Source organism: Corvus kubaryi, unplaced genomic scaffold, assembly GCF_017639235.1.
Source record: "Corvus kubaryi isolate FWS band 111438036 unplaced genomic scaffold, C.kubaryi_AGA036_p1.0 37387, whole genome shotgun sequence".
Taxonomy (NCBI): Eukaryota; Metazoa; Chordata; class Aves; order Passeriformes; family Corvidae; genus Corvus; species Corvus kubaryi.
In genome coordinates this window covers 12121885-12144518 of record NW_024581129.1, presented here as the reverse complement: position 1 = coordinate 12144518, position 22634 = coordinate 12121885, and the positions used below count along the sequence as shown (strand labels likewise).

General features: G+C 40.9%; 1 protein-coding gene across 18 annotated transcripts in view; it reads left to right on the top strand.

The window, feature by feature from the left end:
• Positions 1-22634, top strand: part of RBFOX1 (RNA binding fox-1 homolog 1) — a 1110759-nt gene that overhangs the window by 497562 nt on the left and 590563 nt on the right. For 2 of the 18 annotated variants that reach the window (XM_042037796.1, XM_042037791.1), the window contains exon 1: positions 18178-18673. The exons of 15 other annotated variants lie outside the window; for them this stretch is intronic. In XM_042037796.1, the coding sequence (XP_041893730.1) occupies positions 18629-18673 (45 nt within the window). In that variant the 5' untranslated portion in view covers positions 18178-18628. Of the gene's footprint in view, positions 1-18176; positions 18674-22634 lie in introns of those variants that run through there. One more of the 18 variants, XM_042037790.1, reaches the window with a different exon arrangement.

The following is a 22634-nucleotide window of genomic DNA, read 5'->3' as shown; positions in this document are numbered from 1 at the left end:
CTGGATTCCCTTGGAGCTCCCTGAGCCATGGGTGACACTGTGGCTCTCTGTCTGGCTCTGTGGGGCCACACCAGCCACTGCTGAGTCAGCAGGGCTGTGGCATCCCTGCCTTCTTCCTTCTCCCCATTCTGGACCACATCCAAGGAAATGCAATATCTGGCAATTTCCAGTGATGGCCATGCCACAGGCCCTGCTCGTGGTATTTGGGAAGAGAATTTCAGCTCATCACTGGTGATACTTTCCTGTGCCTAAGCACATCTGAGGTACCTTTGCATCCACCCGTAGCCAGCCCAACAGGCATTATCATCCTTTCCCAATAATCCTGGGAAGCCAGCACTTCCCAGGAAGCTCTTCAGCTGACGTCCCCTTTGCTTAACAAACACCAGCTTGGCCCCTGCTGTCCCCAGGCTGCCAGGGAAAATTAATGGGCTCCACAGCTGTCTTCAGTTAATGGAATCCATATATTCTGTCACCCCGGAAGACCTCCCTGTGAAATTACCTCCCCTTTCGTTGCTCTTTGAGAAGAGTTATTGTATGGAAGCTAAACTGGGATTACGTGCTTTTATCCACAAGATATATGTATATATATTTATATATATATTCATTTCCCCCCCCCCCCTTTTTTTTTTTATGCTCTCTTTCCTTTCCCACATCCTTTCAACATCTTGAAGGAAGGAGATAATTTTCTGTACTGCTTGTTGAAACACTGCATTAGGCCAGAATTTAAACAGCATTAGTAAAAATACCAGCTTTCTACTGTACCATTCTCAATTCTGTTTTGAAAAATACTGCCTTACTCTTATAATGGATAGGATGTGTGTCTTGGACCATATGGCTGCTTATATGGGCTGTTTGGGATTCCCTGTTGCTTTTACCATTTATGTTGTTGCTTTGGAAATTGCTGGTATGATGTTCTTAATTAAAAACATTTAAACTGTGAAATACAGCTAGATCTAGGGCTGCCGGATTTTTGTGTCAAGATTTACATGAAATATATGCAGAGAACCACTTTATTGGGCGTGTAGACAGAAGATAAAAAAAGACCCTTTTTCTTATGTCTATTTCGAGTTTATTTTAATGTCATCAGTGTAAAAATAGTTCTGTTAATTTTTCTAAATGATACTGTACACGTGCTTTTCTCAGTTTACACAAAAGTAGTATTTGTGGAAAGCTTGAGATAAAAATTATCTTCCAATTTGTCAGAAAAATGAGTCTCCTGTTTCCATTCCAGAAGACCAAGATGGATAATCTGGAGCTTGTGAAGGGGCTTGTATTAAATTAATTCTTCACAAATTTTTTGTGCATTTCTGAGCTGAGCTGTCACTAAAAAATGCGATTATGTTAAGGTAGCGTTGTCTTCCTGAGATTCAGAAGTTTGTTTGATAAATGACCAATCTTGGGATTCTCAGCACAGAATTTCAGAGCTGGAGTGATTTTACACCCCATTGGTGGTGCTCTGATTTGTGTTATTGTCCTTGACAAGCGAGGTTTGCTGGGGCACAGCCACAACCTTCATGTAAAACAGTTCTCTGTCACCTGTTCGGGTTCTGCGTCAGAAAAAGGCTTCACTCTGCTACTGATCCTTACTACACATGCTTGTTAAATAACAGATTTTTAAAGCTGGTTTTTTCCTTCACAACTATGCAGTGTAACACGTTCACTCATAACCAAAGCTCTGTGGTGAGCTCAGCCAAGCCCAGGGTCTGCAGGGTGAGGCCAAACCTCACCGTGTGCCCAGGCCCTGGTGGGGGACTCTCAGGTTTTTATGCTGGACAGATCTGAGTGTGTGGCCCCCTTCAGCAGTGCCTGCATAAGTGTTCAAAAGTCACCTGGCAAGCCATAAAAAGGTGAAGTTTATGAGAGTGATTATTCCATTTCTTTATCCATCTCCTCGACAACGAACCCGCACTGGGGCCCCTTTCTGAGCCCACACTGATGAGTTCAAAATACCACCTCTCCATGGTGTTAAATATGTACCTTTTTTTCTTGGTTAATTAATAGAGCCTCTTTACTGTGCCTTTTCCTCAAATTGAGTCTTTTCTCATCCTTGGATGAGGTCTTGCTTTGGTATGTATACTTAAACCAGTCAGAGGTGCAGAATTTTTCTGAATAATAAAATTCCTGCTTTAGTCTAGATTTATTTCAAACCTTGTCGTGGTAATGCACAACATTTAAAAATTAATTACAGTCTTTTGAGTGACTTCTGGCAAATTTAAAATCAGTAATTTTTAAAAAAGCAAAATACTTTTTAAGAAGATAAATCCACTTAGAATCCATTTAGAAGTGCCTGGTACACTGTGCACAGAAGCCTCAGGCCCATCAGCTTCAGCATTTGTTCAACATGAACAAATTTTTTCCAGCATGAGCTTGTCTTTAACTGAGATGGAAAGTCAGTATCATTCTTTTTGCCCCTAAATGCTTTATTAAAAGTATATATTTTGTGTGAGCCTTTGCACCTACAGAGACTTTTCTTCCCTAGATGAATTGAAATGGTTCACACATGGATATAGAAGCTATTATTTTCCCAGCAGGATGTTAAACTGCTCATCAACTCTTGCAGAGCCAAAACACTTACGAAAACCATGCAGGTGAAGGAGCTGCAGCTCTAATAACCACGGGTCAGCATTTCATCTCCAGCCAGGAAATCTTTCCCCCCTTCAAAGAAGCTTTGCTCCCAAGACCTGGACACTTTATGCTGTAGAGAAGTGTTTTACTGGGGGCTGGAAATCATCAAAAAAGGCTCAACTTTTTTTGATGAAGCAGACACAGATTCTGCCTGTATCACTCTCCAGGTAGGATCTGGCTGCCACTGCCACTTTCTAGTCTTATTTTGCAGGGTGTTGCCAATTAAGCTATTTTAGATCCCACCCCTACACCCTCCCTCTCTGATGTAGACCCCATTAGTGTGATTTGAAAGGCAGAAAGAGGAAATCAGGTCAATCAATATTAAAATGCATTTCTCAGTGTCGAGGAGGATTTGGTAAACTGGTTACCTCACTTGTGCCAGGAGTTATCCATAATGGTAGATTATACTGAGAAAACCTGATAATTCATATTTCTTCTTTCTGTTTCTATGTGGTTTTTTTGGTGGTTGGTTTGTGTGTTTGTTTTTCCCCAACTGTATAAGCATACAACTATGCCTATTATGAAAAATACACTGATGGTGATTTTAAACTGATAGGATTGAAGAAAATGAAAACCAGACTGTAGTAAACCCAAAGAAATGGCATTGAGTGCTTGGACAGGGGCTTTTCATGGGAACATGATAGGACAAAGGTGAATGGCTGTAAACTGAAGGAAGCTTCAATTAGAAATTAGGAAGAAATTCTTCCCTGTGAGGGTGGGGAGGCCCTGGCACAGGGTGCCCAGGGAAGCTGGGTCTGCCCCATCCCTGGAAGTGTTCAAGGCCAGGCTGGACAGGGCTAGGAGCAGCCTGGGACAGTGGAAGGGGTCCCTGCCCATGGCAGAGGTGGAACTGAATAACCTTTAAAGGTCCCTTTCGACACAAACCATTCTATGATTCTGTGAACAGATTGCATTTAGTAGCACTCACATCATCTGTATTCTGTGACATTTCAATGCCCTGTTAACCTGAGCTGTGGAAATCCATGTTAGCCTTTATACATACTCATGGAGAGCCTTTGCTCTGGTTTGTGTTCATCCCTTTTTGCTGACTTGGATTTTCTCCACCTTGCTATTTGTTCCTCTTTGTTTGCAGCAATTGTTGTCAAGTGCTTCGCCATCCTCACAGCTGACTGTGCTGCTTGCAGTTCCCATGGACAGTGAATGTTTTCCTTGCACTTCTCTTTTCATTCTGTAGTAGTTGTCAGCTTTATAATTCAATTTATATTCATGGGGATGCCAACATAAATGAGAAATGTCTATAAACCCCCTCTTCTCCAGATTATAAATCAGTAACTGATGCTGTTTAGGACAAGATTCCTCTTACATGTGTCTTATTTCAGACTTAAATACTTCCAATGACTTTTTTTTTCAGTGTCTGAATCTATCTCCTTCTGAACCTATTTGACTAGATATGCCAAGTTCTATGTTTTTCTGGGAATACAAGATGCCCTATGCTATTAATCTTTTTGCAGCAATGATTGACTCAAATGGTTTGTGGGAAAAGGAAGAAAAACATATTTAGCAAAGATCTCTGGTTGAGTTGATTTGTCTCCCTGTGGCTCTGAGACGTACAATTCAGGTTTCTGCATGCTGTGGACACCCTTGTCAATGTATTGATGAAGGCCTGTGGGAATACAGCAGTTTTAAACAATATTTTAAAGCAGAAATTTCAGAGTACTTTATATGGATGATACTCTTTTTGTTCTCAGCAACTGTAAAACACAGCAAAACTGCAGAATATTTTATTTAGGTTTTTAAATGATAGATGAATTTTCAGGATGCTCATTAAAATGGGAAATAGTAAATGATGAAAGGTTTTCTTTAATGGAAAGTAAAAATGTCATGACATCACCAGAATATATTGGAGAACAGGAAGCAGAGCAGCTCTTGCCCAGAATGCTGATGAGCAGGGCTGCTCAGGCTTTCTACTGCAGGAAGGAAGAATGTATTTTCTTTTTCTGTTGTATGTTGTTATATATTTATACACAAAAAAATTGTATAATGCAAAAGAAGTTATTTCATCTGTAATGTCCAAGAACTGCACACAAGGCTGGGAGCAGCTGAAATTTGTTCATTAAAAGTTCATGGTCTGTTGACCTTTTCTCGTTCAAGCCTTGTATTGAGTCCATTCCTTATCTCTGCTGTGCATGGCAGATTGTTTAGCATATTTCTTGTGTAGAGAGTGACTTTGAGCATCACAAGGACCTCACTTGGCACTTGCAGGCATAAGCAGAATGTGTTTGAAAATGTTGCTGTGCTCTCTAGTGGATAATTTAGTTATAAGTGTCTAAGAAATTAGTATCAACAACAGTTACCAATTTATATTTCACTTAACTGAAGGACCTGCAGTAAGACCTTCAGCAGAAGGGCTCTGCTGAAGTGCAGGACTGTGTCTGCAGGCAACAGCTCACAGGTTTTACCATACACATTTCATTTCTGACATGTTTAAGGAGAGCCCACATTCTGTAGAAGCTTTTTTTCAAGACTGATTTTCAGTGGTGCAGGCAGCAGGAGGACTTTGTTATTTTGACAGCCTATCTCAGATCACGAGAGATGATCTTACTCCTCATCTTGTTATTACCAACAGTCCTTGTCTCTTATTGCCACCAACCCTTGGTTGGCCCCTCAGGCACCCAGCTTTCAGTGTCTGGGACACACATCATCTTCTGGGATTCCACAACAGGGAGCAGTGTTTGCCTGCTCCTGACCTGTGATGGTACTTCTGGTACTATGACTGGTTTCTGGCTTAGTCAGTGAGCTTGTATTTGGCCTTCATATCTCCATTCTTATTTCCTTAAGTCTGTTCAAGTCTTTGTACTCCAGTCTGTGTTCTGCAGTCGTCAGGCAATTGTTTTCCAACTCTCTTCTTTCCAGCCCAACAGCCTTCTCTGGTGGTATCATGCAGAGTTCTCAGATAGTTCAGTGGTGATTTACACTGTGACTTTGGCTGTTATTCCAATTTTCCTCTCCTTTCCTTGGCCTGACAGTCATTCTGCATTGAAGGCCTGCCATTTTTGCCTATCTGAAGTAATTTCCACCTGCATTAAATTTATTGACCTTACTATTATTTGAAGATTTATATACTAGAATTGGCACAAATAAAAATGTCTTTCCTGGGAAAATTTGATTTCTGGTGCTGTGGTATTGCTACCTGGTAGATTGGCTTCTCTGATATGGGCCCAGAAGAACAGTGGATAAAGATGCCTGGAATGGTGAATCATTGTTCTAATGACCAAATAACTGGAGCATCAGATTTGAATCAAATGGCATCCTGTCCCATTTTGCAATAAAAATAATTTGGTCTGATTCTTCATTGAACTTCTCTTGTCAAGTTCACGACTGAAAAGCTGTGGAAACTTTTCCTCTTGTTTCAATGAATGTTTTCACAGAATTCCTAAAATCTGCTTGCATTTGTAGCTGTCTGCATTTCTGCCTCTGTGTGCAGGTGGGTGGGGAGTAGTCCAGTTGTTATTGAGTTGTGCCCAGGCAAATGTTTTCATATTGCCTTGGATATGGTAAAAGTTATCCCATCTTGTGTTATTTTATTACTTGATCAGTGTATGGTATAAGACTCATCCAGAGAATTAAATCCTGCTGTATTCTCACAGCTCACCAAGTCTGGATTTGGAGTAGATTTAGACTCTTTTCAAAGTCTTTGATGGAAAGATGTTTGTCTTCATCCACATGCCAGCCCCTCACTGTTCTAGGTGATTCAGCTATGACTGTTCAGATACCTTTTTTCAGTCTTCTGTTTGTAAATATGCAAACAAATTGAATAGGAAATAGGAAAGAGAATCTAGTTTTCCCTTTGGTGGTGTTTTTCTTCTCCTTGATTTTGGCATTTAGATAAGATTTAATTTAGTTTCAGGTTTCATGCCGGATTTCAAGGTAATGATGAGTTTTAATTTTACATTTGTTGTTTTATGCTCTCATAGTAACAGCATGAATTCTACAATTTCAATAAATACTGCATAACTCCACCAGTTAGAAAACACAGTTTATTTGCTTGGGGCGATGTGTAGTTATAAAAATGTAAACAAATGCAAATATGGAATATTATGTTTTCTTGAAATACTAAGTTTTAAGGGTGTAGATGAAGCAGCCATTTAAAAATCTTAGAAGGGATATGTTGAGAAATCTGCAGAGTAGGTGTGACACTTGGAAGGCATTTGTGTCATGAGGAGCAGCTGAAGCCACTGTGTGAAGTTGGAATGAAACAATAAAACTGCTAGAGCAGAGGTGATGTGATGGTCACTCACTTCTCTAGGTGTGCATGTTAATAAAAATAAGAGAATCTTTAAGTGGTGTCATGTTCCAAAAGTCATCCTACTCTGACTTCAGTTAGTGAACTCACCCAAACCCCACAGTTCTTAGAATAATATAAAAAAGACTTAATGATGTGTGAGAATTCACAAGAATACAGGAAAACTTCTTTAGTAAATTAAGCCTTACTCTTCCCATCTTATTAAAAGGTGATGGCACTTTACTGTCAAAGGCCTGGCAGTCAGAGCCCTCCAGCCTGTCGTAAACAACCACTCTGGACAACTTCTCTTCAAAATGTTACTGCCCATTGCTTCTGGCATTGTAATTCAAAAACATCTCTGGTGCTTTTCTATTTTCCAAATAATCACAATCAAGTTGTGCTGCACTTGCTTGTCTGTTAAGGATATTAAATGTATGTGCATAAAAATATATATATATATAATGTTTATTCAGTACAGCAGATGTTCAGGGGAGCATCACTGGGGCTTGTGGGGTAATTTGGATCACTTGTTTTTCTTGGGTTCTCTCATTGATGGAATAATGGTGAACTGTAATTTTTTTTTAAAGTCTCAGTAAATGTATTAGTCTGGGAACATTTATGTGATTTTTATATCTAGAAATATAAAAAAATATGTTTTGCAAATATATATATCTAAAAGGATAACCTCCTAAATCTTTTTGTTCTTTCTTTTGAACTTTCTGTTAGAATGAGATAGGACATACTGAAGTTTTGAGTAATATTTTATTGCAGTGCAGTAAAAAGTTGGCTTGCAGTTTTATTATTACTGTAATTTTCATTCAAAATTTTATATCCACAAATTAACTTTTTTCACTTGAAGTCAATGTGGAATATGTTGCCCTGACTCGTGTCCTGAATTTTCACTCTTTTCCTTATGTGTTGTGCAGAGTGTGAATGCCACTTTGTTTTCCAGGTAAAATTAACACTTAATAGTGGTTTAGAGCCTTTTAGTTTATCTTCTGAATGGGGGGAAGGAGGGTTTTCCTAAAGAGAAGAAAGGGGAGCAAAGGCCATGAAATTATATGAACCTCAGAACATACCAGGAGTGGTGGCATTTGGTAGGAACAATAATTCTAAAATCAGAAGGAGAGAGCCACTGATACTAGAATGAAATAGTAGTGCTGACTTTTTGTGTGCTTTTAACAAGAAGCCTGATCTCTCTGGAAGTTTGGTGGGAGTTGGTGTCTGGAGCAGGGATGTGGGCATAATATTATGGTGAAAGTGGAATTCACTGTTCCTTATTTGGAATCTTGGGTTTCCTTTAGTGCCACCTCTAGCTCCGTGTGCTGTGTTGGACTTGTATCTTTATCCCAGGATCAGACTGGAGAGCTCTCAGTGCATAAATAATGAGCTTTCATTTTCTGCCACTGAGAGTGGGCAGAAGGGCTCGTGGCCTCGATGGCCCAAACTGTCCCTGAGAAATCCGAGTTTACATTTCTGCTACAGTCACACCTTTGTGTGCCTTGAGCATCAGTCCTGGGAGGATGCTGGCAGCTGGCTGAGCACCGAGCTCCAGCTGCCTGCCAACACACATCTGCCCAGCCTCCTGCCACGTGCGCCAGCTTTGCGTCCAGGAGAGTCTGTCAGCCCTCAAAATATTTGCTCTGTTTTCCCATATTGCCTGCGTTTTAAGAAATTCATCCTGATACAGATTCCTCAGGGCCAAATTTCTGTCACCCAGTTTCCAAGTTCTGTATAGATGCAATTGCTGCAGACAACCAGGTATGAGTGCCAAAAAAAAAAATCACCTTATAGTCATAGAAATGTGTTTTATCCATTCTTCAGTTATTCCTGAGTTTCTGTGCACCCCATCCCTTTGAGCCACAAAAATGTCCACTATAGCCAGGCACAGGGAATTGTGAAGCAGCAGAATTCAGTGTCCTCTTCCTTTTCCTGGTTTTCCATCCTGGAATTTGTTTCTCACCCTACCATCCCTGACCCATGCAGGGCAGAAAGGGGCTGGCTAAGTTTTACTTCACTGTCTTGTAAGGGACAGTGTGGCATGCACGTGTTTCGATCTGAGATTCCTGCCACTGAGACAGAGAAATGAGAAGTGAAATATCTGATGAACCTGTTTTCCTTGCCTCTAGTGAAAAATACATGGCAGCTTTGAGAAATCAAGTTCAAAAGAGTCATTATTCTGCCATTTGAATTAGTGAAATAAAAGTAAAGACTTCTTATTTTCACAGTGGTTGTCTGATAATAACCACCACTTCAGTCACAGGGTCAGGGAGTTCACATGTCATTAGTACACTCTGAAAGCCTGCAATGCCTTTTTGATTTATTTATTTTTTGATTTAATCATTTTCTTGCTCTACAGTTTTGGGTGGAACCCTTGCAGTCTTAAAGCAGGGAATGCAGAGTTCTTTGCTGTCTTTGACAGTCAGTTGTACATCCAGCAAGGAGAATTCTTTGAGGAATGGCACAGAGGATGTTGTTGCTATTGTGACTATTGAAATTATCTCACAAGTTTCGTGCTTTTTTACATGTACAAATAGTCTTGTGATGGGTAAGCCTCGGAAATGGGTAATTCTGAGTTCGAGAAAAATTTTTGAGCTTTACTTACCAAGATCTGCTGTTGGTTTGTGATCAGTTGTGCTCTGGGAGTCTTAAAGAATTGGAATGAGAATTCTGCTTACTAAACTGTAATAAAAAAATTTGTTCCACTTTGAGATCACTTTTTTTTTTAATAAAAACCCAAATGAAAAGTGCTCAGAGTATTTACTCTTCAGGTGACCTCAGCACAATTCACAGTTGTTCAGCAGGGGAAAAAAAAATATCCAAGTTCTGATGTTCTAATTTATCTTTAAAAATATTCCACAAGACAAATAAAACCACTTATATTCATTTTCCTCCCCAGCCTGCTTCCATTACTCAGTAGTGAACAAGACATAAAGGTGATCTGAGCCTGAGAGTTTAACCAGAAATAAAATACAGGAATTCATCCTGGCCCTCACACTTAGGTTGTATTTTCTTTTAGAAAATTCTTTCACGTGCTTGTGGGATATCAGAGATAATGATGTGTTGAGTAGGAGCATTGAAATAAGACTCTCAGTCAATAAATTTGCTCAAAATGCAAGCAAGTGAAATAATCTATTGTCTGGTACAGCCGTTCAGTTACAGGGACATAGTTCAAATCGTTTCAAAGCTTAGGCTCTAACAGAAATGGTTGGGTTGGAGTATAGCACACCAGAAATTAAATGTCATTTATGTCTGTTTGCAGGAATTTAGGACAGGGAGAAGAATTGAATTGAATTTAAAATTTTATTCTGAATATTATACTAAATTTACTTAAATTTATCCTATTAATGCTCAACTCGTAACCATTGTAGAAGACTTCTGTTTAAAATCAAAATGTAAACAAAAAGCATTTTTGTCAGCAGAATGAGCTTCCATGAGAATTTTTAAAGCTGTTAATGCTTTTTTTTAATAGTTCAAAAGAGAAAATAATCTTTTTTTCATGGTGAACTTCCCATTATATATTAGACTGTCTGCTGTAATAGCCCACGTTGATATAGTCAGGGTAGTCCAATAGGTCCTGGATAATTCAGCTAAAAACTCATGGTAGGTATTGACTCTTGAGAAGGATGTCTTTCTCAAAGAAGACTTAAATGACCCAGGTTTTGGGTTTTTTTAATTTTAATTTCTTGCCACGTTTATGATATTGGAAGTAGCAAGAATTGTCTCCCTTAATAGTGGCATTTACTTAAAATTTTTGTGTCAGAAGCAGAAAGCTTTTGCTGCCTTAGTGGTTTATCCATTTTCTAGAATCTTTTCATGCTACTTTGCATGCAAACACTGTGCTGTCTGCAAGCTGGGCCATGGATGGGTTTTATACACAGGTCATTAAAGAACTTGCCTGTGCATCTCCAGATTTATTAAGTGACTTGGAGTGCCACTCTATCAAACCTTTGTATCCAATTAGTATTTCTCTCCCTTACAGAATAATTTCTTGAAAAATATTTGCAGTTTATGAAATTATATATGCAATTATATAGGCTTTTGGGTAATTACAAGTATATTTTAGTTTTTCAGTACATTTTATTATGCGTTGTTATGAACTGTTTACAGCAGTTCTCACTGGCAGGGGGGAGGAGAGAGGGAGGGAAAATGGAGCTGAATGTGGAGTAAAACCAAGGGAAATCTCATATTAAAGATTCACCAATGAATCTTTGCAGAGTTTATGCAAATCCAGTGGGTATTTTGTGAAAGTGTTAATGAGTGTCACATCCTGATTACTGCAGATTTCCCCTTGCATTTCCAACCGTACCAAATCCAATTGAAACTGCTAAAATTAACACCACGAGTCCCCAACATTTTGTCCGAAAAATGTGTGAAATTTGTTTTTAAAATATTGTGCACTCATTATTCTTGGAAACATCTTACGTGGATGTTGATATAAAATATGCTGTCTGCATTCCTTGATGGATGACAAACTTAGCATTGGTCTCCCTAAATCCTTCTGAAGGACCGTCTATTTTTGCACTGTGTTTTGCATCTCACTGTAAAGCAAACCCTATAATTAACTGCCCTGGCACTGAGGATCCTATTAGGAATGTTCTTGTTTACCAACAGCTACCAGGAGCAGCCCTTTTTGTCACAGCACATGAATCCCAGAATGGTTTGGGTTGGAAGGGACCTTCAAGCCCACCCAGTCCCACCCCCTGCCACAGGCGGGGACACCTTCCACTATCCCAGGTTGCTCCACGCCCCGTCCAAGCTGGCCTTGGACACTTTCGGGGATCCAGGGGCAGCCACAGCTTCTATGGGAACCTGTGCCAGGGCCTCATCACCCTCACAATACAGGATTTCTTCCTGAAGTACGTGCTGGTCCTTTTGTTGTGTGTTAAGTGGGACCTGTGATGTGTGAGGTGACTCCAGACTCACTGATTTAGTTAATCTCAAAACCAAAAAAAGGTAAAAAATTAAATTAAATTTAAAAAAAAAGGAAAAAACCCAATCATTATGTCCCCCTTTAGGTGACAGTTATTTTCAGGGTTTTGAACACTTCAGCTAGCTCACTTCCCTATCTCCCCCTTCCCTTTGCATTCTGTTGTGTGGGCCATCTCTCCTCTGAACCTCTCTCTCAGCTTTTGCTGGGTTTGAAGTTTCAGACAATTTCATGTCCCTTTTGCTCTCTTATGACTCAGTTTGGCAAACATATTCTGTCTTTATCCCTAGGCCAAAAAAGCCCTTGCAACTCATGAAAACAAATCCAGAAACATTTGGGGGGAAGGGCATTTTCCCAACACCACTCCAGGATGCCAGTGGTGGGGTGGGTCAGGATGTGGCACCTGCCAGTTGGGCATGGATCTTTTATTTCTCTGCCAGCCTACTGTGTGCTGTTAATATAACCCTGAATGCCTGTGTTTGTGACAAGCCACGATCATAATGAGCCTGTTTATTTCCAGATACGTAGTGACATCGTTCATTTGCACATTAAAGGAAACTTTGCTGCAAGAAGACAAATTTGAGGCTACAAAAGCTTTGTGATTATTGTAATGCTAATCTGTATTCGATGCCATATATGTGTCACGTCTTGAATACTTTAAAAAATTAATTAGTCAACTCTGTTGTGCCACAGATGAGCAGGAGCAAGTGGCTGCTTGCATCCACAAGCTGTGACATTCTCTGTGCCAACAGGACTTTAAAGGAGAGAAGGTCCCCAATAACTGAGCTGGAGGTGGTCCCAACCTCTGCCTTCTACCTGATAGTGCAGAATGTGGTGGCATTTGTGTGGTTGTGTTTTATTAAGTGATGAAAATATGTTTAAAGTCTGTCGAGTAACAATCTCTACAGTGCTTTATATCCTGTATTTATAAAGATATTTAAATCTTTGCATTCATTTTAGTAGGAAGTAAACATCATGCCTCTAAAGCTAGTGACAAAAGTCTCATTGGTGTGTTCTGCAATCTGGAGAGCAACTGCAGATGAAAATAGGTTGAGTAAAAATAAATACAGCTGCAAAATAAAGATTTGTCATTAACTAAGAACAAAATGGCAGTTACCCATTTTTTCAACAGAACTCTACCTCCATCCATCTCACAGTGTTGCACAGGAGTATTTCTTTGCCTACTTAGAGGGCCAAAAATCCTCTAGAAGCCTCTAAACTCTGTCATTCTATTTTCTTTGCTCAGCTCACTGCCTGTAGGTGCAGGCACGTGTCAGACTCACACCTGTGTCACAGGGGATTGTGCTTGCTCTGCTTTACTTAGGGAGCACGGGCAGAGTGAAGAGTCTAAATTCAGACTCCTCTGGGGGTGTGTGCCTCTAAGGATGGCTGGGGGAGGCCTCAGTGCTCCCTCAGTGACTTCCAGCTGTGATCCTGGGACTGGGAAATGTTTTGTATTGACTTTATTTGGTGTTCTGAGCAGCATTCAGGGCCCTGTCCTGTGGTGTAGGCTGCACGGTATCATTTGAAGGTATTACCTTGCACAATTTGATGTCCAAGGGGAAGCAAGTGCACTTCCAGATGTTTTAGGTATTTTCCATCATGTTATGACATTTTCTCATGCTGGTGTGGTGAGCACTGTCACATCTGTGTTTTCCTGGTCATGGGGCTCTGTAGACAAATTAACCTTTTGCAGTGTTATTGAGGAAACGATTTGCATTAATACTGTGAGAAGGAAAAGTAGATTGCAGAATTGGAAGACATTTTGAACTCACAACACAGTAAAAAGTTGAGTATTCTAATTACTAAACGAAAAATTGTAGTTTGGGAAGAACATCTAAAAGCAGATCCAGATTGCCTCTGAAGGACATGTATAGGGAACTGTTAATGTCCATGTTGCAGCCTTAACTAGTAATCCTTGTTCCTGTGGAAATGCTGTCTGCCTCAGGAATTCAAATTCCTGTGACTGCTTTAGCATTTCAACAGGGCTGTGAATATGTACAAGCACAGAAGGAATTATTTTGCTTCAAGACTTTTCAGAGACCTGTTTCTTCTTCATGTTGGTAGATGTGTTGTTACCTTATGTTTAACGTTAAACTTTGCAACAAGCTCAAAAAAAGAGTCAACAGTCTTTAAAGTGAATGCTGCTGGTAAATGGTGTCTGCTGCTTTCCTTACACTTGACAAAAATGAGATACAGATTTTTTTCCTTGATTTGATGAGTCTTCAGAAACTTTGCTTTATTTTAGGGCTTTGGATAAGTAATTCTTTTTTGAACATTACCGCCTAAGCAGCAGTGGCTGTGCAAAAAATCACTATCCTGTGGAATATGCCTTTTTGCTCTTTATAGGGGGGTGAATACAGGCATGACTGGTTATTTTAATGGTAGTTTTCATGGCACTTATACAAGAAACTTTTTTTGTAGCAATATTTGAAGTAACATTTATTAGATCAGTACTAGTTTACTTGAATCAAAATTATATTCCTCTACTATTTTGATGGTGTTTGATTTCTTGTTTCTGAATGAAATTAGACATGGCTTTTTGGACAAAATACAGCCAATAAAATTTTCATTTAATATGCTGCAAACTTTTGCATTTAGTATTGCAGTAAGAGTGTGAAAGTACCTTTGGATACTTGCAATGTTTAAGTCACCTCATTTATGAGCTGCCCTAACTGTATGAGCAGCAGAAACAGAACTAGAACCTTCAAGAGAGATTGGTGACATCAGTAGCAAATACACCTCCTTGGGAAAAGGCAACATCACTCACAATGCAAAATGAAGCAATTCAGATCTGTATAATCACATTTACAAATTCTTTATGGAGGCTACTTGTAAGCAATTGGCTAAAGAAAAGAATGGACATTTTGAACGCACAGAAAAATGATCTCTGAAAACACCTTGTATTTTGTGTCACTGTTTTTTTTGGAACATCTCTTACATTTAGCATCTCTAATGCTAAACCCAAGTATTTTTGTGTACTTTTGTAATCAGTTTCGTTGTGTGCTTAGCAACATTGTGGATGCTTGCAGGATCCAGCCCCTAGAGAATATTTCTAGAATCTGCTTGGTAGAGGAAAAACTTCTGTTTTCTGACTGTATTTCCTTTGATAGTTCAGGTTAAAAATCCTTATCCTTTAGATTCTCTCCAAAAGATACTATTTAGCATCAGTTAACATCATGCATTCTCAGATGTAGATTTCTTTGAGCTTTGATTGCTTTGTTGGGTTTGTGACACCTGGTGGATGTTGGATTTTTTTAACACGTTGGTTGTCTGTCTCAAACTTGCACATGGAAACCCCGAACCATTTTGATCTAAAACTGCAGCATGTTTGTGATAAATCACATGATAAGTTTCCTTCTGAATATGCTTCATTAGGCTTCCCTTGTGTGGTGCTGCTCATTAGATGGCACGGAGGAAGAAACCATTCCAGCAGGAATCCATCAGGCATGGAGAACCCCCGTGTGTTGGACATGGATGTGCATTAAAGGTTAAACCCCATTTCACTGCCCGGTAGTAAAAGCACTTTACAAACTGGACAGGTGCAGAATAACCTTCTGCTGGAGATGCTGCTTGTGGATTTTACCAATATTCACTTTCCTTCAGTGGTTATGTTGGTTTTTAATAGTTCCCACAGCACAGAAACTTAGTTCAGGAAATTATGACTAAATCAGTTACCCCTGAAGGCTTTGAGCTGGAAGCTTTCTAGTATGGCACGTGCACCTTTGGATCTGTTTAAAAAAAACTCCAGCTGCACCCTTCACTAAAAGGCACATATTTTACAGTTAGTTGCTTTGGTCTGCTTCTCTGTGATTTTCCTTGTCAACTGGATAATTCAGAAGAAAAACATTCCCTTAAAGAGAAAAAGATATAAGGGAAGATAAACAACTAAATTCATTTAGAACTTTTGATGTGCCATGAGACATAATGTGATGGCACTCATCTGTACTGTTCAGTAAGTACATTGAACATACTTATTTAATGATCTCCAATAAAAAAGATAGAAATCTGGAATTACTGAAACCTCAACAGCCGCTGCCATCACAGTAATATTTCAGTTATTTAAGGTTTGTCCCTGCAAGTGTAATGGGAAGGACAAAGGTTCAGGAGGTCTCTTGCCCATGGTAGGAAATGTGTGTGTGAGAAGGTCACGGCAAGGATCCTCAGGAGCTGGACCACAGCAAGCCCCTGCTCTGCCCTGCTCTGGTTCCCCACTGAAGCGTTTGCTCATCCCCAGGTCACTTCACAGGGCGTTTAACTCTGGGTCTTGGTGTGGCTGCAGTGGGTCTGGCTGCACTCACAGCTGCTGGAGTATCCCAGCTGTCAAACAAGGGCGTCCCAGCTGAGGTTCTGCCACCTCCCTGCAGTGACTCAAAGACCAGCCCGGCATCATTTGACCATTAGAGCGTTTCAGACATTTTGTCTCTTGTTCAACTGTGAGGTGGAAGAACCATGGTTATCCACCACTGAGAGAGACTGGTGAAGAGGAACGTGTAATGTGCACAGGTTTTTATTCAAGGCTGCTATTTGTGTAGACTGAAGCATGAATTTACAATTCTCTTTTTTAAGTTGACATAGGAATTAGGACCATTATTTTGATTTTGATTGTTGTCACAATGTTGTGAGAGATGCAGCTCTTTCTGCAGCAGTGTGCGCTTTGTCAGTCCTTCCCCTGCCCCCCTTATTTTTTGCTAATGAGGTAATTAGTTGGTTCAAACTCTTTCGTTACTTGAATAAAGCATGGGGATATCTGAAGAACGACACTGAGGACCACATGTAGCATGTGCCAGAGTTGCAGGTCTTCTGATTGGAGGCCCATATGTGCTGCAAAGGCTCAAAACAACAGGTCAGAGGTAATGGTGATGTTTTCTGACTGCTTTGACTCTAAATGGCCTTGCTCTGGACAACCTGGTTTTGTAAATTAGCAGTGGTAATTGCTGCTGGTAGCATTTTTAATGGAACTGAACTTAACACTGGGAATAAATGGTAAAAATCAGATTTAAAGAACAGAACTAATAAGCCAACCCATAGTATTTTGTTGACTGTGAGTGGTAGAAGATGGTATTTTAGTAATCCCTGCATTTTACTTCACCCGTGTTTAGACACACAAGGTGGTTTGATTGGAATCTCTAGAATTTCAGTGCTTTAGTGCTCTGAAGTACATTAGCTCTGCCTTAGCAGTTAGTGTTTATTCATTCTCAGAGCACTGTAGGGTCATTAATCCTTCGAGCCCTCCTGAGAAGTCAGAGATGGGAGACACTGGAAGTCATATTATTCTAATTTTACGAGTGGGAGAACTGAAGTGATGAATAATGTGGTCAAGACCACACAGTGAGGCAGTGTGAGCTCTGAGATGTTCTGGCTATTAGGCCCAGTGCTCAGGCCAACCCTTGCAATATTCTCTTTTTAAATTATACACTTTATTATGATTAAGATGCCTTAATGGTCCCGTAGTCTGTCTAGGTAGAAAGTTTTCTTTACCCTTTGGGTAATAAGGTGAGCATGGCTATGATAAAAACTTCCAAACAAGGAAAACCTTCTGAAATTACAGTCTGAATCTAATATTATTTCCTATATGTTAAGTTTTCACAGAACATAATTAAACCCTGTCTCTTCTCTTCTGCCAAAAAGGGGTGCAAATTCTTTGATTTGTATTTACAAAAAGGAAGTGATTGATATAAGTTATTTTCCAAGAGATCAGATTGTTAGTCTCATTTTTGATTGCAGAATAATGATAATATTGAGAGATGTTTTAATAGACTTTTGGGTTTTATTTTTTTTTTGAGAAATAGTGTATGTGTGGTATGAAAATTCATTTTACAGAATTAGAGAAGTCTTCTGAGCAGCATCTGTAGAATTTTTCAATAGACTACAAGTGGTTGTTTACAGATTGAAACTTCAGTTGCATAAATAGATGTACTTTGAAATAGCAGCTTATTTGGTAGGGCATAAGCAATGCTTTTGTGTAGTGAAAGGCATCAGTTTTTAATGTTTATCTGAAACTTTTTTTTTTTCTTCTCCACAAATGGGTTAATTGCTGCCATCTCTTATGCAAGATTTTCAGGTTTTGTTTCAGTTCCAGACAGTCTTGTAAAAATGACTGTCTGCAATATTATTCTAAAAGAAATTCAGGATTTCACAAGAGATTAATCACCATTTAATCCAAACGTTAACCATTTTGTACAGATAAGATTGATCCCAATAGCGAACCCCTACAAACTTTAGCACCACGTCTAATATTTTAATAAGCAGCTAATATTTAGTCCATCCATTAAGCCACTCCATAACTGAATTATTGAGTGTAATCTGCTCTCCCGTGCCCACCTTCCTTTCCCACAAGGCTGTGGTTTTTAGCTAAGCCGGCGTGGAGCTGCTCTTATCTCCAAATAAAACAAAACGGCTTCGCCGAGCGCCTGCACTGCCGAGCCCGTCAGCCGGGAGAGGAAGGCAGAGACAGCCGAGGGCTCTCGCCTCTCGCGGCAGCATCTGGAGCGCAGCAGATTGAAAGTCATAAATACTGTCCCACCGACATCGTGAATAATGCAGGTGTAGCGGGAGCCATCGGCAGCGCTTCCATTCCGCGCCTGGACCTCCCTCCGCCCGGAGTTCCGCGGGTGCGGAGGGTGCCCGGCGCTGCCAGCGCTCCCCGCTCGGCGCCTGCGGGAGAGGGGCAGGGACAGCGACAGGGACAGGGAGCCGGGGCTGGCCGTGCCCCGGGCGGGCTGCGGGGGGCGGTGGATGGTGCCGCGGGTCCGGGGGCTGCAGGGCCGGCGGGGACCCCCCGGCTCCCCCCGGCTTCTCCCGGCGCCGCACCGGCATCGCCGCCGACCATGAAACCTTGGCAGCTGATTGCAGGCGTGGGAGATGCCCTTCAGGTAAGGCAGCGGCAGCTTCGGAGAGATCTGGGGCCGGGGGAGGGCGGGATCCATCCTGTGTCCGCGCCGGAGAGCGCCCGGAGCCGCGGCTGTGCCCGCCGGGAGGGGCCGGGGCGACTCGGCATGTGGGGCTGCTGGGGCAACTTGGCATGTGGGGCTGCTGGGGCCACTTGGCATGTGGGGCTGCTGGGGCCACTTGGCATGTGGGGCTGCTGGGGCCGGGCAGCGGCCGGAGGGGACTTCCCCACGTGAAGGCGGCGGCGAGAGGGGGCTGCCGGCCAGGTGAGGGGATTTGGGGACACCGGCCAGGTGAGGGGGTGCGGGGACACCGGCCAGGTGAGGGGATTTGGGGACACCGGCCAGGTGAGGGGATTTGGGGATGCCGACCAGGTGAGGGGGTGCGGGGACGCCGGCCAGGTGAGGGGATTTGGGGACACCGGCCAGGTGAGGGGGGCTGCCGGCCAGGTGAAGGGATTTGGGGATGCGGGGGCTGCCGGGCGGACGCGGAGCGGGCTCCAGCCGCGGCTGGGCAGGACGCCCGGCCCGGTGGCAGAGGGATGCTCCGGGGGCTGGTCCAAGGTGCGTGGTGTACAAACTTAGCGGTGCTGCCGCTGTGTGCCCTGCGTGCGTCCCGGCGGTGTGAGTGTGTTTCTCTGGGTGTGAGCGCTCCTCGGCGAGATGCCGGCAGAAAACAAGGTGCAGGGGGGATTATACATCCTCCCTCCGTGTTTGGTTGAAGTTTATGTGAACTTCATCTTCAGAAAGATGCTTGGTTTTCTGTGGATGGAGTATGTATTAGCATTTATATGAAATAGAGCAGGAGTCTCATTAGAAGGGGTTTTGTCAGGTGGATTATTGCCTTTCAGCAGGCAGGTTACAGGATTCCTGACCAACCTGGCCACCTGTTTAACTTTGGGGTCCCTGTCTGTCACCAGTGTAATATACTGATCTTAGAAAACACAATTTATGAGTATTTGAAGGTTTTATTAATGTACTTGTTAAAATGCGTGGGATATAACAGCAGCAGTGTTTTGTTAATAAATACAGTTTAAACACAGGTAATTTTGGCTAACAATCCATTTCTATGTATTTGCATTGAAAAAAGCAGGAACAGTGTATAACAGACTGGGATTTGAAAATGCCTCTCAGTTTCCAGCTGGATATAATTGCAAAGTAATTTAAATACTTTGAATGACTTGAGCAATTTTCTTCCTCTAAAAAACCCACACACTTCAAAGTGTGCAAAAAATGTTGAGGGGAGTGGGGAAGGTGGATTTCTCTAACTTTAAAAAAAAAGGAACTCTTCCATACTTTTAATAGGGGTATAATATTTTTGAAAGACTTGCTGTCACGTGGAGGAGACTCTGGCACAGCCCAGTAGTGGAATGCTGGGCTCTGCAGTTCAGACACCTTAAAATCACATTGCTTCCAGGACTGTGCATTAAATTCTATCTCAGGTATTTTATTTTGATAGATAATGAGGAAACAGTCTTTGTATTTGTCACTTCTGTAGTGATAAGGAATTTGGTCTTAATACAGAAGTAATTAGGATTTATATAAGTGTTACATAGAAAGTTTGCAATTTTTTTTGCTTATGAAATATTTAGAAAAATCAGTTAACATGCAGTACATTCGTTCTATATGTATTTCTAAAATAAAGCAACAGATACATATAAAGTTTGAATGTCTTGATATTCTGACCATACGTGGTAGCTTTTTTCTTAGATATTTAATGTTCCTGTTGTCGATCTGTTTTTTGAACATGCAAATAAGGTTGAACAGAGAGCAGAACTGCTACTCAATGAACAGTGTTCCCTTGTCTACAGCAAGAGCAGTAGTACTGTGTACAATTATTAGCTTTTCAGATTTGAATCATTTAATGAAAAAAAAAAAGTGGACTTTGGGGTTTTATCCTTTACAGGGGCTTCTCTGTGAGTGCCTGGGTAGTGTCTGTCAATCTTCATCTTCACTTCCATTAAACCTATGGATCTAGGAGGGATTTGATTATTCCTTTTGGAGTTCTTCTTCCCAAAGCAGTTAATTTCTTGGGCTTTGAGATGCTGTGAACACACGATGGCTCCCATTCCCGTGCCTGCTCTGCAAGTTCTGTTTAATCAGTGTCTCCCAATATCCTATGCCCTGATACCTCGGGGTTTGTCAGCACAGTTCATTAGACTGCTTTCCAGGCACAGTTTTAGAAAGTTTGAGCTTTATGTTCTTATCTACTCCTACATGAGTAAATATTTGAGATCATGATAACAATAATAGATGGATGAAGCAATGTCAAAGTGTTACGTTCAGTCTTTCCAACATCAAACCACTTACTTCAGTAGCATCATTAGCATGGAATTGTTCAGATTTATTCTGTTTTTAATAGAAGTTTCACGTAGGATCTCAGTTTTGCTCATAAACCAGAAAACTTTTCCAGGAACAAGTAGTAAATTGATTTTTCAAGTGATCAACTTTGCAGTATTTGAAATGCTAGAAGAGGTCTAGAAAAATGTTCTTGAGAATAATATTGGAAGTTTGGGTTTTTCCTTTTGTAAGGGAAAATAATGCTATTAAATTTTTAATTAATTTTATGAAGATAAATATGTTAGAAATGGTAACTGAAGCAACAAATTAAAGAGGAGTAGGGAGAGAAATGTGGTCGACTCATGCTTTTAAGTTATTGTGGCAGTAATTGTGGAAAAGTAAACTGGGGAAAAATGTGTAGGGGGTTTCAACTACAGAAAATATCTTGTCTGAAGTTTACTTCATATTTTAATTTAAGCAAGCTAAGAAAGAGTTATTTTTAACTCCTTAGTAAAAATCAAGCTACTAAAGTCAAGGTTTCACTCAACTTCAGTGATAGGGATTTTGGAGTTTTTGTTAGAATGGTTGTGTCACAGGATAGTGCCTTTCTAGGATTTAGAGATGGGAACAAAGACTTCAGAGGGCCTCGATTATTTCAGAGAGTTTTTCAGTGTTTAGCGGGTTTTATATTTCAAGACTGGGTAATTTATAGCATCTCCTAGGAACTAAGCATAACTTTTGAAATGTACTAACTTTATGTGAGGGTAAGGTTTCAAGACTATTATTGTGCTATGAATAGGTACATTTTCAATCTAGGTGAAAATAAGCTTAGGAGAGTTATCTGCCTTTAACGTTGTCTTGGAACGTGTTACAAAGGAATAGTTCTCCTAAACTGAGGTGTGAGGAGACCAGGAATTCAGGGAATTCAGCTTCTGGCTGTGCCCAGGGATGCCTTTATGAACACAAGAAGTGCCATAAGTACACAGGCACCAGATGGAAGAGAAATGCAGGCTTGTCCTTTAACAGGGTGCATCACAAATGCGTTTTATTTAAAATTCAAATGCTGTGGGATTGCATTTGGGTGAGATACCAGACAGTGAAAAGAAATAAATGTGTCACTGCCAAAACTCTCTTCTGGTGGCATTTCCTTCTAAATTTATCGTGTCAGCCGTGAAGTTCTGTCTGTAGGAATAAGTCTTTTCCTTTCTATTTTCTTTTTATTTTCTTTTTAAGGTGTCCAGTGGAGATGTTAAGGAACGTGGCAAAGTTGCTGTCTTCGGTGACTTTGTGCACTCAGGACTTTTACCTTAGCTGAAGTTGAGTTTGGACAGTGTGGGAACGTGTTTACTTTGGGGGATTGGAATTGAGTGCAGGCATTTCTGCTTTCTGTTTGTCCTCATCCTGCCTGTTGTGCTTTTCATGTCACCCATGCTAAATTGCAGAGGCTGTGATTTCCCTCCATTGTCTTTGAAAATGAAGCACAGTATGGCTTCCTTCACCAGGTTACAATCAGAGACTATTTTTTTTTTACATTTTTTTGTTCTGTAGTTAATTACAGATTTCATGCACAGCAAAGAGGTTTCTGCAGAGGGAAAATTCACTGATGGTCAGGAATATTTCAAAAAATGCTTTCGTCTCACAGGCGTGGAGACACGCAAACTTTTTC